This window comes from Staurois parvus, unplaced genomic scaffold (assembly GCF_062004578.1).
Source record: "Staurois parvus isolate SC_StPar_1 unplaced genomic scaffold, SC_StPar_1.0 ptg000052l, whole genome shotgun sequence".
Lineage (NCBI taxonomy): Eukaryota > Metazoa > Chordata > Amphibia > Anura > Ranidae > Staurois > Staurois parvus.
The window spans coordinates 970540-988930 of record NW_028317848.1 but is presented as its reverse complement, the minus strand read 5'-3'; the positions used below and the strand labels follow the sequence as shown (position 1 = coordinate 988930).

The 18391-nt window shown below is 40.5% G+C and overlaps 1 protein-coding gene across 1 annotated transcript in view; it reads left to right on the top strand.

The window, feature by feature from the left end:
- The window catches only part of VPS13B (vacuolar protein sorting 13 homolog B), a 1305797-nt gene that overhangs the window by 629957 nt on the left and 657449 nt on the right, over positions 1 to 18391 (top strand). Inside the window, exon 23 of the mRNA XM_089666424.1 lies at positions 12832 to 13066. Within this exon, the coding sequence (XP_089522550.1) occupies positions 12832 to 13066 (235 nt within the window). The remainder of the gene's footprint in view (positions 1 to 12831; positions 13067 to 18391) is intronic.

The following is an 18391-nucleotide window of genomic DNA, read 5'->3' as shown; positions in this document are numbered from 1 at the left end:
GTGAAAATCATGAAACCAAATTAGAACCTGGTTTTGAGGAATTGGGAATGAAACTGGTGAAGAAAAATTCTTGCATTATGGAGTTAGTCTTTTTCTCATGCTTACATTTAACCTGGACCTACCGGTTACTTTCACCCTCACATTCATGTGGCCTAGGGTGCCTGATTTTACCTGTATTAACCAGAAAACACTTGTATGCATCTCTATGATTTAATTTCATCATTATCATTGTTATCAAGAGTCTGACTTGCCTGGCATCTGGGTCGTGCCAGCCTACCTGCATACACCTAGTATAATATGAGTTCTCCTTAGCCATTGAAGTTCTGTTATTAAATGAATTTTTTTTTTTTTGTTGAAATGAAGCACCTGAACTCCCCATGTTAAGTTAATGGGAAAGTGGTTTTAGAAAGCAGCAGTTTCATGAACTGTAGAACATGTTGATTAACCCACTTTCAGCTAAGCCCTAAATCTTATGTTGTGGAAGGAAATATAAGCCACAATCTTATATGAGATCTCAACCACAATTACAAGCCTTGAAACAAAGTTTAGCATTCTTAACCTCAAAGCATCTTTTCATCTCTTGATTCAGTCTTTTGATTCAGGAGTTGCTCCTTCTTATTTATGAATAGGCATGCAGCTTTAAATGAACTCTGATGTCTACAATAATGATCAGGATCTACCTGGAGTCTCCACACCACCACCTGTCACATGTCTATGCTCTTCTTGACTTGTTGCATGTTCTCTAATCTTTTCCATGCTTGCAGAATATAAAAGCACATTGCATTGTGATTATGATCACATAAATAATCTGCAAACTTTAGCTCATTACAACCTAAAGTGGAACAATGGGCACACAAGAATACTACTTATAAGCTGCAATCAGGGGTGGACTGACCATTCGAGTACTTGAGCACTGCCCGAGGGCCCGGGGTCAGAAGGGGGCCCCATAAAATGCCCCTGGTACCTTTTTATAGGCTTTTTTGGGTGTGTTTTGAATGTGGGCAAGGACAAAGGGGCTCCATGATCCCCAATTGCCCAGGGGCCCCATGAGTTGTCAGTCCGCCCCTGGCTGCAATCTGTTAATACCATCAGCACAGCTATTTTTTTTTTTATATTCTGAGTTCCTCTGTAATGGTTTTAGCATCCTGACAGTGGATCCTTTAGGTGACAACGCTGTTAATTTTACAGTGAAATTGTTGCAGTTTTGTCACCCTTTAGACAGCTAGTTTTAGATGCACTTTAAATCCTAAATATAATCTTACTAAGCATTAAGGCTACATGAATACTAGTCGCTCAGCCCTGTGCATCAAATCCCAGCATTTTCGTGTGCTCAGGAGGCACAGGTGCAGTGCCCAGCCCCACTGCCAGCAGCCTGTCAAAGTCTATGATATACTGCCATAGAGTACCACTCAGTACAACTTCCAGCTGTGTCAAGCTGCTGTGTCTTTCTGTCTGTCATAGATGTTAACAGGCTGCTGGCAGCAGGGCTTGATGCTGCACTTATTCCTCCTAGGTGCACGAAAACTTCTGGATTTGATGTACAGGGGCTAAACGGGCAGTGTGCATGAGGCTTTGCAGGTTTTTTTTTTTCCAGATAAAGCTGGAGAAAAATATAAATAAAGGCATACAAAATAAAAAATGAATTCAAATATTGAATACTTTTATTGCTGGTATTCCATACAGTTACCAGAAAATTTTCAGGAGAGTGGCCCTTTACTATACGTACCTGAATTGATAGGCTCCTATCTGGTCCATTTAATTTTTATATTCACAGCATAAAGTGTATTCTGAAGCTGCCATACTTGAATATCCTTGCAGTGTTTATAGAGCTTATTGTTTCATTGCTTCTTGCTAGTTTCATGCTTTTTGAAATCTTATGAGATTTAGAGACACTGTCATCTTGCCCATATAAGGCAGAGTGTCAGTGTCTTTGCAACCTTGAAACCTTGCGACTGCTCCCCATTACACCTTCCTTTGTGACAGCTGCCACTAAAACCCCCAGTGTCAGCTGGTATCAGACAGTAAGAGGAGCAATGACGTCACTCCTTCTGTAATTGGCATCTAGACTTGAGCACTTTCACATGCTCCCCCATACACGGAAGTGTGAGGTATTTTTACCTGTTGCAACAGAGTAAGGGGGGGGGGGTGCTGCAAAGGTGAGCGCTGCAAAGGTGAGCTTCACTGAGTAACAGGGGCCTCTATGCACAGATGCTATAATGGAAACCTGGAAGCTGCCTTTGCTTCTGGTTGTCTGGCTACCATGAATCTTTGGTTTCAGTAGTTTAGGTAATGACCTGGAACAGATTTGCAGTTGGACTTATGACTGTTTTTACCTGATTTGTATACAGGTGAGTGACTCAGCAATGAAGTATATAAATCATAACAGCCAAGTAGCTATCATCTTCAGAAGGAGATCAGCAGTGACGGCCCCATTTTCTAATCACAGAATTTAAATTCCCATTCACTCTTGTGTTAGGTTTCCTACGCTGAACTCGAAACCAGAAGTGAGCAAACCTATATACATCAGGGACATGAAGAGAATAGGAACATATTAGAACCAATGTCAGGTCTTCATAATTGCGGTCTACTTTGGGAAGGTTTTCTATTGCACCCAAACTTGATGGTAACTTTAAATTCTTTATTTACCATTGAGGTTCTCTTTGAGTGGCAGATGGGTCAGGTGAATCTCAGAAGGAGCTTAGATAAACATTAAGGCTAGGTTCACATCTCCGCGTTCTGCGCGGGCATGAGATCCCATTCATTTGAATGGACTCCCAAACGGAAGAAGTCCCTGCACTTCTTCGGAAATCGCAGCCTGCATGGGTACCTCGATTCCCAGTACGGTTGCGATTTCCAGTGTGGTCGGCGTACCGTTATAATGAAAGGCACCCGCCCGCGGGTCCGCATTCCCCTGGGGGGGTGGTGTGGATGTATGGATTTTTGTGTGTATCCGTAGCAGCACCACCCACACAGATGTGAACCAGGGATTCTTTTGCTAAACAATGTGATTGCAGGCACTTTGTGGTGATGCCTTTCTGAGGTAGGACATTTAACCTCCTTGGCGGTATTCCCGAGTGTAGCTCGGGGTAACACTTCAGTACCACAAACGGTAACCCCGAGCTACACTCGGGAATACCATGTGGCACTGCTTCGGCATGTGTTCTTCATTTACCTTACCCTGCGCTCCCGCGATGTGTCCCCTGCAGCGTCCCCGGCCATCTCCTCTGGCCGATGCCGGCATCCGGCTTCTGTGTCCTGTCCCTGTGACGTTGGGATGTACGGGCGCCGCTGTCGGCGGGAAATTTAAAAATTTTAAAAAATGTCTTTTTTTTTTTTTTTTTACATTTTACATAGTAAAACATTGCTGTCTCAACCAATTTCACATACATCTTGTCCCTAATGCTTTGTCCTGCGCCCTGCCTGCATTTTGTCTGTTCTTTCTGCCTGGAAACTGAGAAATGTCCATGGCGTCCAAAAAGTGTCCCTTTAGGTCAAAAGCGGTTTAGATCAGCTAGGAGAACAGCGATAGTAAATCAGAACCACTTGCAGAATTGAGTGATAATGATTTGTGGGGAAATTCGTCATCAGACACTGAAACGATTTTGCGATTTTGCTCAGCAATGTGCTAACTTGGCGCTATATTTCACATTTCAGTGTTTTTGGTTTGATTATATTATTGAATTAAATGTATTATTATTATATTATTATTTTTTATGATTATTTATTAAATTATGATTTATGATTACGTGTTTCAAATTTTATCCTACCCGGGATGTTTACTAGACTCTTTTTCGGACAGATTTCAGGGAGTTATTCCTAAATTACAGGCCTACAATAAAAAAAATACATATTTCCATGCAAAAAAATGGTACCGCTTTTGGTACAAAATTCCTGACATAATCATACCGCCAGGGAGGTTAATATTTAAAATAATATAAAGTCATGTTAAGTTTCTATTAACCACTTCCCGTCCAGCCCATGTACATAAACTGCTGGACAGGAGCAGATGGGGAAAAACACTTTTTTTTTCAAAACTTTTTCATTTGTATAGCAAAAAAAATAAAAATACCACCAAAATAAAGTTTTGTCTGGCTAAATAAAATGCTAAAGAAATTCATATGGGTACAGTGTCGCATGACCGCGCAATTGTCATTCAAAGTGTGAGAGCACTGAAAGCTGAAAATTGGCCTGGGCAGGAAGTGGTTAAAGTACAACTATAGGAAAAACTTTTATTTTTCATTTTGGTTAGAGCAAGGGAGAGTTATAATCCCTGTCAGATGTTTCACCACCTGTATCCCTTTGCAGATATTTACCTTCACTTCTTGTGCCATAGCCACACAGGAAACGGGAGGAAATCCCTGCAAATTAAGGGAATTCCTTCGGGATCCCCAGATCACCAGAACTAGTGTCCCCATTGGAAGATTTCCCCTGGGGACAATCCAAATTTTGGGATTTACTTTTACTTTCACCAGGACAAACAGAGAGGGTGAATCTCCATAATGGGCGCAGACAGCAAAAAAAACAGTAACAGTGCTGATTGACCCTGTGCTGATCACATGCACTCTCCCAAGAAAACAAAAACCTCTTTAGCAATACACACCAAACTGAGCATGTGTAGAGTGTCTCCACAAGATATGTCTTATCAGGAAATAAGGGGGGGGACTGGAAGAAGGAGGGTCAAAGAAGTCAGGATCAAACAGAATTTTTACACAATGCAGAGGATTAACCCCTTCTACAGTGAGTAGAACAAGCATGCTTTACTGCATATACAGATGGATTTTACTGTTGTGGGTTTAGTAACACTTTAAGCACTGTGAAAGCCCTGCTGAGCCTAACAATGCAAGCTTAAGAAAAATCTGTGTGAAACTCTCACAACCAGCTTAACTGTGGTGAGAGATGAAGTAAAGAGAATACAATCTTTCATTCATGTGCAATTGAACTGTTTTTTGAATGGCATTAGCAGTTCACAGATTTATTATACTTGTCACTTGAAGTTGCCGTGTATCATAGCTAAGAAAGCTAAAAACAAATCCTACCTGGAAATGAACCATGCTTTCGCCTTTAAGTGTAAAGTGTAAGGTATTATCATACCAGTATATTGCAGTCTGTGGATAGCAGTAGCAATGTTCTGTCTGGTGTAAAGGTAATGAACTGCAAACAAAAGAGGATTTTCTCACCCGATGTGCCAAGTTGAGCTGCAGAGCAGTCATATTTTCTTGGATTGACTTGTGGAAAGGTGGATAGATTTTTCATTATATACACATGGCTGTTACTTATGGACCTCTTTTACCGAGCGCAAATGTCCCACTTTTCATAGTTTGGAACATGAAATGAAAACATGGCATCTTTTATGTGCTGGATTTGAGCACATTCCAGTGATCATTTTCACAAAATGTGTAAATAGAATCTTTCCATGTTTCTCTTCAAGCTTTCCACTTAGAATCCTTGTTCTCTGTTCAGTGCTTATTGTTAGCCATTATGCAACTTTATGCGGTTCCTAAATTTTCTTGCATTAATATATGCAAAATGTATTGTTCAGTTATAGATTGTAAGTAATCTTGTTGCTCTGTAAAGTGAATATACAGTGGGGAAAATAATTATTTGATCCTCTGCAGATTTTGTAAGTTTGCCCATTTACAAAGAAATGGAGGGTCTGTAATTTTCATCATAGGTGTATTTTAAATGAAAGAGACAAAATCAACCACAAATCCAGAAAAGCACTTGATACAAATATTTCAGAGGTAAGACATTTCTTGTAGTTGGTTACCATGTTTGCACACATCTCTGGAGGGGTTTTAGTCCACTCTTCTTTCAGATCTTCTGTATATCCGTAAGGTTTCTTGGCGTCGCTTGGCAACTCAAAGTTTCAGCTCTTTCCATACATTTTTTATAGGATTAAGGCTACTACAGGGCATTAATGTGCTTTGTCTTGAGCCATTTCTTTGTTGCCCTGGCGGTATGTTTTAGGTCATTGTCATGCTGGAAGACCCATCCACTACCCATCTTCAGTGTTCTGGCTGAGCGAAGAAGGTTATCATACAAGATTTTATAATAGATGGCCCCGTCCATTGGCCCTTCAATGAGGCAAAGTTGGCCTGTACCTTTAGCATAACGTTTCCATCTCCGTGCTTTACTGTAAGAATGGTGTTCTTGAGGTCATAGTCAGCATTTTTCTTCCTCCAGACATGGTGAATCGAGTTAATGCTGAAGAGCTCAATTTTGTTCTCCTCTGACCACAGCACTTTCTCCCAAACCTTCTCTGAATTATTTAGATGTTAATTGGCAAACTTTGCTGCAGGATTTCAGTCCATGGCGGCTTATTGTGTTACCAATGGTTTGTTTGGTAACTGAGGTCCCAACTACCTTGAGATCATTCACAAGCTTTTCCCGTGTAGTTCTGGGCTGATACCTCACTTTTCTCATGATCATGACCATAGCCTATGAGGCGTAACCTTGCATGGAGCTCCAGACCGAGGGCAATTGATGGTTATTTTGTATTTCTTCCATTTGCAAATAATCACTCCAACAGTTGTCTCCTTCTCACCAAGTTTCTTGCTGATGGTCTTGTAGCCCATTCCAGTCTTGTGCAGGTCTACAATCTTGTCCCTGATGTCCTTTGACAGCACTTTGGTCTTACCCATGATGGTGAGGTTTGAATGGAAGAAAGGGATTCTGTGGACAGGTGTCTTGTATACAGTTACAAGAGGTTCTGGCGTACAGAGATAGATTATCTCAGAATGATACTGTATCCGATAAAAACAGAATAAGAAATGTATGCATAGACATAGAGAAAACACACAATAGCCTACTGGCTGTCAAGGCACTACAAAAAAGAGGGCAGTATGATAAATGTTCATAGACATATGTGGGTCCTTGACAGTTCTTAAAACCCTGAGGTTTGGATCTAGGCAGCCCTCCTTTAGAGTAATGCCAACTCTGAATATAGACAAATAGGGAGAGAGAAGGAGGCACCAGCTAAGTGTAGTGGTTAGTAATGCATTTATTAGCATAGGATTAAAAACACTCACAAGAAATAGTAAAATATAAAGCTCATCTGTCGACAGATGTGGGGCCACTCCTCTCCATCCTGCAGGTACTGCCAGTACTACACTTGGGCCTAAGATGGTCAGAAGCCGTGTAGACCAGGAAGTTTCCGCATTAAACAGTGTGGAACGCACCGGGGGACGTGACGTCACCGGAAGAGTCAGAGGGCCGAATGTGGAACATAGACTGACACAGGCTACACACTTGGAGCCTCTAGCTCCTTCTACAGGCCTGACTGTATACTTATAGAGTGACTCATTAAATAGAGAACCATTGTAGTGTGCCGTCGTCGTGGGACAATGAGCCCCAATAGTATTACACACTAGCAGGCTCACTATACTATACAAAAAACATCTATTTCTAACAATGTGTGATAAGTAAATTAAAATATAATCAAGTAATAGTAAGGACTTTCCGGCAATAAAACAATAGTGTAATTAAAAAACAAAGCAAATAAAAAGCAATTTACAAGAGGGAATAAATATAATCAAATCAATAGTGATTTAGGGGAAATTTATAAACGTATGTGTATTTTGTATTATTACAAAACAAATTAATGATCACACAAAATTATTTTTGTTTTGGTACTTACTATCACTGTAGACAAGGACTGTGGACAATACAGAAGAACCCCCAAAGATAAAAACCTAAATCCATATAGACCGTAAGGGTCCACTGTGATTAAACAACAGAATTTAGTTGGATAAAAAATACATATAACCATAATAACGACTATTAAATATTACTCACTGAACTGCAACTCAATTTATAACATTTGTATCATGTTTTTTTCTGGATTTTTGGTTTATATTCTATCTCTATCATTTAAAATACACCTATGATAAAAATTATAGCCCCTTCATTTCTTTGTAAGTGAGCTAACTTACAAAATCTGCAGACCGATCAAATTATTATTTTTGGCACTGTAGTTACATAGGTTTGAAAAAAAAAAAAAGGCCATCTAGTTTACCCAATGGAAAAATAATATTAAGTAAATACATTGAAATACACCATATGCAGAATTCTATACACTCTGGCAATCCAGAGGAAGGCAACCAAAACCCCTATAAAGTATGGTCCAATTTGCTCCAGCTTGGGAGCAAACAATTCCTTCCCGATCAACAATCCCTGGTGTTATTACCTATCAATGTTTTATGCAGTTATCTTTCATTTAGGATTGCATCCAGCTCTTTTTTTAAAAAAATCTACTGAACTGGACAGATCCAGTCCTTGAAGGAGACTGTTCCACATTTTAAAGCCTCCTACTGGGAAGAAGCCTGTCCATATGTAGAGGTTAAAGTATAAGTAAAGGCAAAACTCTTATTTTTAAAATTTGGATAGACTGGAGAGGAATTAGAATGCTTGCCAGATTTATTGCTGTCTGTGCCCCTGTTAAGAAGATTCACCCTCTCTGTTTGTCCTGTTTATTTATTTCAGGTACTTATATAGTGCCGTCAATTTACGCAGCGCTTTACATATATATATATTGTACATTCACATCAGTCCCTAACCCTCAAGGGGCGTACAATCTAAGGTCCCTAACTCACATTCATACATACACATTATTATTATTATACAGTATTTATAAAGCGCCAATGGTTCACTCAGCGCTGTACATTACAAAGGGGAACAGAACATGTGACAGAACAATACCAATACAATGCAAAACATGAGGGGATCGAGGGCCCTGCTCTTTCGAGCTTACAATCTAGGAGGGAGGGGATAGTGGTACAGGAGGAGATAGCTGTGGGGGATGGGGTGGTAGGAAGAGCGGAGGAGGTCGGCAGGTTAGCGGGGTGGGGTAGGCTTCCCTGAAGAGATGGGTTTTCAGGGTGCGCCTAAAGGAGAGGAGAGTAGGTGATAATCTGATGGGTTGGGGCAGGGAGTTCCAGAGGATGGGTGACACCCTGGAGAAGTCCTTGAGGCGGGCATGGGAGGAGGAGACCAGGGAACTAGAGAGAAGGAGGTGTTGTGATGAGTGGAGTGTGCGTGCTGGGCGGTACTTGGATATTAGGTCAGTGATGTAGTACGGGGCAGTATGGTGGACAGCTTTGTACGTCAGTGTTGGGGCCAATGTAGACATGAGCTAATTAACCTACCAGCATGTCTTTGGAGTGTGGGAGGAAACCGGAGTACCCGGAGGAAACCCACGCAAGCAGAGGGAGAACATGCAAACTCCAGGCAGCTGGTGCCATGGTTGGGATTCGAACCAGCGACCCTAGTACTGCCAGGCGGAAATGCTAACCATTTAGCCACTGTGCTGCCCCACCATTATTATTGAACGTGACAGTAAAAGAAAATCCCAAATTGTGGGGTGTCCCCACAAAAGTAATGGAGGGGAAATCTTCCAATGGGTCACTAGTTAAAGTCCCTTAATTTGCAGGGATCTCCTGGGACATAGATGGCAAAAAAAAAAAAAATCTGATGGGTTGTAACCCTCCTTTGCTCCATCCACAATGAAAAACAAAAAAAAAGTTTTATCTATAGTTCTACTTTAAATCTCTCTTCCTCCAGACTTTAAGTGCTGCCTTGTCTTTTATGATGACCTTAAAATGAATAACTCTACACCAAGTTCACTATATGAACCACTTATGTATTTACACACAGTGATCATATCCCCCTTTATCACCTCCTCTCTAGAGAGAGTAAATTTAGTTCAGCTAATATTTCCCCATAGCTCAGCATCTCCATGCCTCTTTTCAGTTTGGTTTCCTTTCTCTACACTTTTTCCAGTTCCGGAATATGCTTTTTGAGAACTGGTGTTCAAACTGAACTGCAGACTGCCCAAAACAGAACTGAAAACTTACAGGTGGGTACACAGGCAGTAGGAAAGATCTGATCACATTAAAATCCAACTGCAGCTTAATAACTTTTTTTTTACAATTTAATTGCCCTGCTGGAGTGGAAAAAACATCTCTAGCTACAGTAGTCTCTCTCTAAACTGTCTCTGGCAATATTCCCTTCAGAATCATCTCTCTGCGATGCAGATGCATCATTTAACTTACTATAAGTGAGTCTAGTCCCTGGTGGAGTGCCAGAAAAATGCTACAGAGAGCAGTGCTGCCTCATTATGTGGTGCCATTCTCTACAGCATTCAGGACCGGTCACTGCCAGAGGTGGAATTGGACCTGTGACATCATGTGAGTAAGCCAAAAATTTCAGAATTTAAGGTATATATACAATAATTAATAAAATTTTGTGACAAGGGCTGTATTCCAAAAAACAGAGTTCAGCTTTAAAAAACTTACATCAAGCATTAGATAACAATGACACGAACCATTGATTTAGGACTATATTAGGCAACAGTCTCAAGGAAACCTCCTGCTGTTTGCAAAAGCAGGTTGGAAGGCAGAATGAAACAATCAGTCCCAGTTGCCATTGTTTCCCTGAAAGTTCTATAAATGACTAGCATCCTCTAGTACTGCTCATCTCCTCCCTCTGCCTTCCCTTTCATATAAATTCAAGTGTAGCACCCTCCTAGTTTAGCTAGGGGGAACTAAACACTGATGGCTAGTGAGGAGCTGATTAGCAGCTCATGCGAGATAGTCAGAGGGGTCAAATTCTGGTCAGAACTAAGATACTCTGCAGCCCAACCCCTCTGGAATTTCCCCCTGGAGGCAGTTGGTGGATCTGAGGAGTGGTTGGCTGCACATTTGAGGTACCTCAGCCAATCCCCAACAGGAGGCTTGGCAAGGTGCTGGACTCCCTAAAAAGTGTTGGGGCCTGCTCAGTAGCAGGAGAGTTGGGTGGAAGAAAGAGAGAGGAGGATTTGAGGTTGAGGTGGAAGGCTTCCAGGTGGCCTAGTGGGATGGGGCCTGCCTGGAGCTATAAAGGAGGAAAATTCAGGAGTCACTGGCCCCCTGAGAGAGGACTATCTGTGTGGCAGGGAAGGAGCAGCCCAGCTGATGGGCCTGGTAGCAGTATCCATTCCACAAGCAGTGCAGGAGAGGATCTGATAGGGGAAGGAGCACTCTGATGGGAAACCAGATTAGCCCTCTGCTAGTGACTGTTACCCATTTAAAGGAACATGAGCCAGATCCCCTGCTCAGGAAGAAAATCTCCAGATTACTGGGTGAAGAGGAGTTCATCTAGAGTCTGGGGTAGTACAACCGGAGCTGCTGGCTAGTACTCCAGCAGAGACTGTGTCAGAGAAGAGAAGCTGTGAATAGTTCAGAAAGTTGTCCTCAGATTTCAGGGGTATATACACCCCTTACCCTAATCATGTTCTAATCCCCTCAATAAAATAAAACAAATGTTCAATGACTGATTTCTGTCTATGGATGAGAGCTTGTGCGAAAAATGCTAACTGATTGGCTGTGAAGAACTATAGGGGGACCCAAATTCATAAGCAAAACCTATGGGGGCAATGCTACGCAAGCTTTCTGCCAAGCTTCCAGTTTATTTATCTACCTTCCAGTTCTTGTGCTTGAGGGCAGTCTTTTTGTGTATGCACATCTGACCAGCTTTCTAGGTCTGATGGCAACTGAAAGGAAGCGGAATTGAGAGAAATATAGAGGCTGCTATTATTTACCTATCATTCTGAAAGTACTTTTTGCCTGAGTATAATGCAAATCTATTTTTCAATATTTTATTCATTTTGCTGGGTCAAACATAAAGATCAGTACTGAGTTTACTAGTTCTAAGTCAGTAGCTCAAACACTGAAGTTGTGAGGTCACCACAACCACAAGGCAAATAGTAAAGTTTTCTGATAAAAGAGACACGCAAAAAGAAATACGTGAGTTTACTTGATTTTTAAAGTGATACTAAACCTAAAAACGTTTTTTACCTTAATACATTGCTTGTATTAAGATGAAAAACTTTTTCTGTTTCCCTGTGCTCCCCGTTCCCACATGAACAGGAAGAGAGGGGAGAAGAGATCACCACTGTGCATGTCTGCATCTCTTCTCTCCTCTCTTCCTTCTCACACAGTGACTCGAATAGCAGTAGGAGCTATTAGTTCTTGCTGCTGTCAGTCAAATGCAGTGAGGAGAAAGTGGGCGGGGCTACGTCCTGCTGTGTGTGTGTCTATGGAGCGCAGCACACATCATGTTCCCCCTTTCAAACAGCTTGCAATGGGGACACACAAGGAACAGGTGGAGCCATGATCTCCAGCAGGGGACTCGAGAAGAGGAGGATAACACTGCACAGAGCAGGAGAGTATAATTTTTCTTTTCTAAAAATAACAAACTTATGTATACTTACCAACTGTGTGCAGTGGTTTTGCACAGAGCAGCCCAAATCCTCCTGTTCTTGAGTCCCCCCCAGGCTCTTCTGGCCCCTCCTTCCTGTCAGGTGCCCCCCATAGAAAGCAGCTTGCTATGGACGCACCCGCTGCTCTATGTGTCCATTCACACACGGAGCCTTGTCTAGGCCCCGCTCACTCTCTTCTCATTGGCTCACCAGCAGCTGGAGCCAATGGCTCCCACTGCTGTCTCAACCAATGAGGAGAGGGAGTCCCTGGATAGCTGAGACTCCAGTGCACATCACTGGATCGAGAAGGGGCTTAGGTGAGTATTAAGGGGGGGGCTGCTGCACAGAGGAGGTTTTTTACCGTCATGCATAGAATGCATGACAGTAAAAAACCTTGAGCCTTTACAACCACTTTAACTTTAAAAAAAAACCAGACTTTGTTTTTATACTTTTCACACATACATATCATTAAAGTGTTACCAAAGTTTTTTAAGAACAAAAGAAAATGAAAGTTTCTTATTGTGAAAAGGAGATGTTGAAATAAAGAGATGCTGAACAATTTCTAAAATTTACCCTTCACTCTATTCTTGTTTCAGGTCGAGATTCAATCGTGCTGCATTTTTTTCCCTAATGACAGTCTACCATCACCAAGCACCATTGTGTCTAGTGACATCCCAGGCACGGTTAGAAGCTGGTACCATGGCCAGACCTCCATGCCAGGAACCCTTGTTGTCTGTTTGCCACAAATCAAGATCATGAGTGCAGGACACAAATACATGGAACCAATTCAAGAGATCCCATTTGTGGTACCAAGACCTATAGTGGAGGAAGGTAAGGTGCATTTTCTTTCATATGCAGCAGAAAAAACTGGTAGTGTGAAGATGGGCCACCGCACACACTTGTAGGGGTATTGGCCTGGGTGCAATCCATGAAAAAGGATGTAGATTATGCAGCAGGCAGTAGGTGCACTCAACGAGACTTACAGCAGGAGGAATTTTAGTTTAATCAAAAAAGAAGAAAAAAACTGTGTAGATTATTATCCCACACTTCGACAAAGCATGGCTTTACACAGAAAGAGCCTGGCAACATTTTAGGGCCCGTCAAGCAGAAAATTTTGTAGCAGCTACAAATATCTTTCTTTATTGTTGATAGCAGATTGGAGCTCTATACAAAATTCCCACTGCAGCTGGCTATTATACATCTCTTCAGGCTGCAAATCACTAGTGTGACATGGCTATTTGTCGCTACATTGGAAGACATAAGGAGCTACTGAAGCTGGCAGCAGTATTATTTGAATTGTTTTAATGTAGTCCTTGTATTGGCTGTATTAAAAAGGAAAACACTTGAGGCAAGTTCTAAAGCTTTGGTGTGCAAAAGGCTTGCCTTGTGAGACACACACATCTTTTTTTTTTTTTTTTTTTTTTTAGCTGAATGTTCCTGGTTTCCCATATCTTGGTTAAGACCACAGCGGCTTTGAGCGGGCAATGTTGAATAAACCACTTAGTGACCTGCTAAAGGTATAGGAAAAAACATGGAAAAGGCTGGAGCCTAAAATATGGTTCCCAGGACATGTAAACTAGGATTAGCTTCCTATAAAATAAATATTCCCTGTAAAATTGGGCAGTTGATAAATTACGTTTATGTACTGTGTACCTGTTATTTTTAACTTGGCCTTCACACACAAAGGATGCCAGAATATTTGCTTTGAATGAAAACCAAGCTAACTGCCAATGTTCCATAGTCCTAATGCTCATGCTTCTGTTATGTTTCTCCTGTAAGAAGACAAAGAGTTGAATCTTGAAACTTATGTATAAAAATGAGATGTAAGATAATTTGAACAGTTTGCCATAACTAACATTTGTATTCCTAGTTCATTTTGGAAGCTAAGGGTCTCCTCGGACACACAGGACAGTGGTTGTGCTGGTTTGATAGAATTTACTTTTTTGCACATTTATTTTGTGGAATTGTTATTTTATTGTGTGGAATTAAGAAAACACATTGAGCATGTTGTAAATTTTAGAGTCCCAATTTTTTTTTTTCCTGAGCTATGCGTTTTCTGTAATGCATGATGTAATGAGTCCTGGGTGATGATAGACAGTAGATAAGAATCACTCAGTTATGTCTCCTGTCACTAGCTGATTGTATGTCTCACACCATATTTCGACCCTGTGGCCTTTTCTACTCTGAGAAGTGTTTTATCTCGCCCAAGTGGAATTTATTAACTAGAAATGGAAACGAACTTGATACCTGTAAGCATAAGCTGAACAATGAATATACCTGTAATGCCCCAAACATGTGCTCTCACTCAAGATTATAACCATAGCTCAACTACTAGAACTCATGATACAAGTGTATGAACACAGACATATTTCTTAAACATATAGGAAATATTATTATAAATTAATTTCTCAAGCACTGTATGTATTTCTGCGTACTCCACAAAGGTGCTTTCCTAGGTTGGCAGGATCACCTGGGCAGTGATGGCACCCAACTTGAGTTGTTTCCTTTGTTTAAATATTTCTATAGCTTATCTTTCATGTGCTAGATCCCGATTGCTGCTATTGTTATCATTGTCATACTGGATTATTATATAACCGAACAATATCTGTATAAATGTAGCCCTGGAAATCCTAGGTGTTGTAGTCCGGGGGTTTAAATCCAAGCTAAGAGTTTGCCCTGAAAGAGAAGATGGCTGGAAGCTAAAAGCTATGAAATGCCAAAAGGCTCTGCCTGACATTGTGAATTACTATATAAACATTTATTTAAAAAAAATTATTTTCTGAAGTCTGTCTATGTTGGGTGAATGGAAAGCCTACATTAAGGTTCTTGATCTCCCAGCTGAGCACAGTTTTTGAGCTAAAATCGTATGTTTAATATTGTTGATAAAAGATGAGAATTAGTTATACATACCTATTAAGGTGACTCTGTCAAGAGAAAAGTATGGGGGACTGCTATTGCTGACCACTCCTATGGAGCATGTTTGTTCTGGAGCTGTCATGCTGATGCTTTGGCTTCAATGCTTGTTGAGTCTATGACAAATACTGACGTTGTTTATAGTATGCAGTGTCTGAGTCTGTGATTGCAGAGTGTTAAGGACAGATCCAGCTAGGCAACAAGCATTTTCAAAAAGGGGCCAGCATTGGCAACCCCTATTCTTTCTCTTGAGAGTGTCACATTTATTTATTTGTTTATCTTAATTTGTTACATGTATTTATATAGCGCTGATATTTTACACAGCACTTTACATACTGTACATTCATATCTGTCCCTGCCCTCAAGAAGCTTACAATCTATGGTCCCGATCTCACAGACATATATACACACTAGGGCCAATTTGGACAGGAGCTTAGTAACTTCATTTAAAGGATAAGTTCGCTTTTTTTTTTAATATAGAATATAATAAATGCCAATTTTTTTGCAGGTAAAAATATATGCATTTACTTTTTTTTTTTTTTTTTTTTGAGCCTGGAAAGCATTGCACAAGTTTTCAGCAGATTGCTGGTGCCATTAAGGACTCCTGAAAACTGTTGGTGTATCTGTGCGCCCGTACATGTTGTACAGGCAAGCAGATACAGTCTGACAGGAAGACTCAGTGAACTACCACAGCACTCAACAGCTCTGTGGTAGTTAATTGAGATCTACAACCTGACAGCTGCAAAGGCTGTCGGGACTTTATTTATTCACAGAACTCTGTGAATGAATGACACAGTCTTGTGGATTGAGCCCCACATGGCCACGCTGTTTTAAAAAACTGACAGCTAGTTCGGGGAACTTCTCCCCATACTGCTGTCACAGGAAGAGGGGGGATCAGGCAATGGCTGCAGCGGTGGGAACATGTTACATGTTCAACCCTAAAAATGGGTGAAACATGTAACATGTTCTCAAAGGTGAACCTATCCTTTTATGTCCTTTCTCTTACTACATTTACATGCATACTATTGATAAAACATACCATTTATTTTGTATAGAGTATAACGGAGTTAAATCCCCCGCTGAACCCTCACTGCTGCCTAAGGTCCTAGCAGGCATTTCCCAGAGTCCTGACATGCCACATCTTAAAGTGTTACCCAGAACCTGCATTCACTATATCTGGTCTCCCACAGTACACAGAACATGGAAATTATTTTAGTAAATATAAACTGCTAAATACCTTTTCTAATCAGCAGCATATAGCAGTCTTGTGACTTCTATCAGTGTCCAGCAGTGTGCTGGTTACAGCACACACAAGGAAAAAAAAATCTCTAGCAATACACACTGAACTGAGCCTGTGCAGAGTATCTCCTAGAGCTCTGTACAATCAACAGATGGATTGGGGACAGTAGAAGTAGGGGAGGATCAGAGATGATAGGATCAAACAGGATTAAATCCTTAGGTTCTACAGTGAATATAACAAGCATGCTTTACTGCATATACACACTGATTTTACTGTTGTGGGTTTAGTAACACTTTAAAAGAGGTTTTCAAATGACCTACCACTCTCACTGATCTAAATGTATTTTCTGTATGTTCCCATACAGAATCTGCTACAGGACAGGTGATAAAGCATCTTTGTGTACTGCACTCTTTTGTGAAGTTTTTGTAGGAAAATTTGCCAATACACATTTTGTGATAAAAAATGGTATTTTGGGGGCTTTTTTCATAGTTCCAGCATAGATCTGTGGGTCTGGGCTCCAATGTATGTTCACAGACATACCTTTTATATACCACTTCAGCGTCTGAACTGGGAAAGAGGCAAGAGCATGTGTAGCACCTTAGAGTTTATTGTAGGAAGGAGGTGTCATTACTAGTTATGATTAGTGAATTGTAAGTCTGAATTAGAACAGAGGTCTGTAGGAGGGATATTTTGAAATGAACAACATTGACCCATGTGCCAGCAGTTTCTTTGTAACAATATAGCTTTGAAAACTGGCATGTTTGCTAATTAAGCTTGTTAGAAATGCTAAAAGTAAACTGAATAATTAGATATTTCAAAAGTGACCCGTTTTCCATTTTTCAGAGTTTGGCTTATTCATAGGGATGTTCCCCATACTGGATGAGATTCCATGATGGGGACAGAAATGAACAAAAAAAGGTGAAATGATACATGAATTCTGAAAAGCTGATGTTAGAACGCAAAATGAATGTAAAGCAGAGGGTAATGAGTCTACTGCACATTTCCTAGCAAACATGAAATGTGAAAGATGATAATTGAATCAGTGGTCATGCTACTGGATTCTGATGTAAATTAAGCATATAAGTGGAAGAGGCTGTGAATTGTGAATCAGTGGAATTAATCAAAATGTTTCCCAATCAGAGAATGGATGGGAAGTTTAGCTGCATCAAAGGATGAAATTGAAAGAAATTATGTCCAGTAAATTAAAAACATGGTTTGCTATGGAAGCTCCACATGGATGTCATTGCTAGATTGTAACCATATACTGGAAGTAAGCAATATGAGGTGATCTATGTTCATTATGTATTTAGCAGTATTAAAATAAATTATTTTCATCTACTGTACAGTTTACTTTAGACAAAGCATCTTCACATAACTTCCTGTCCTGTCTAATGTCCCTAACACTACCCATACATGAAGGCTAAACAGCCCTTCTGTCTTTTTGATTGTGCTAGTTGTGAGAACAGTTGTTAGGTTAGGGCTGAATGTCGGCACATCACACAGGGAGATTGGAAAGTTTCCTGCAATTTTCAAATTATGTACAAACCACACATTAAAGAGTATATAGAGATCTTCTGACATGCGCTGTTCATGTCATATGAAGAAGCACTTTTGCAAGGGTGTGATCAAGTTGACATTAAGTCCTTTTGGAAGAGCTGCTTTCACACACAGGCTGATTTCATTGTAAATCTATATAGCCAGTTCTGCAGCAGAAATAATCAAGTGGCATGAATTTTAAATGCATCTAAACCCATCAACTGAAATCTTATATTATCTCATGATAATGCACTTTTAAAAGTAATTTTCTTTGTTTAAATGTACATATTTCATTAAAATAATGGCTGGTGATGATGATCCTTGTGCAGGCTTATTATAGGGTGACAACATTCTTTCACTATCTACCAATTTGCTTCAGAAATACACAAGTGTCTCATGGGACTTAAACTACCAATATTAGTACAAACTAGAAAAGCTACAATTTCTGGGGAAATTGTGTGAAGTGT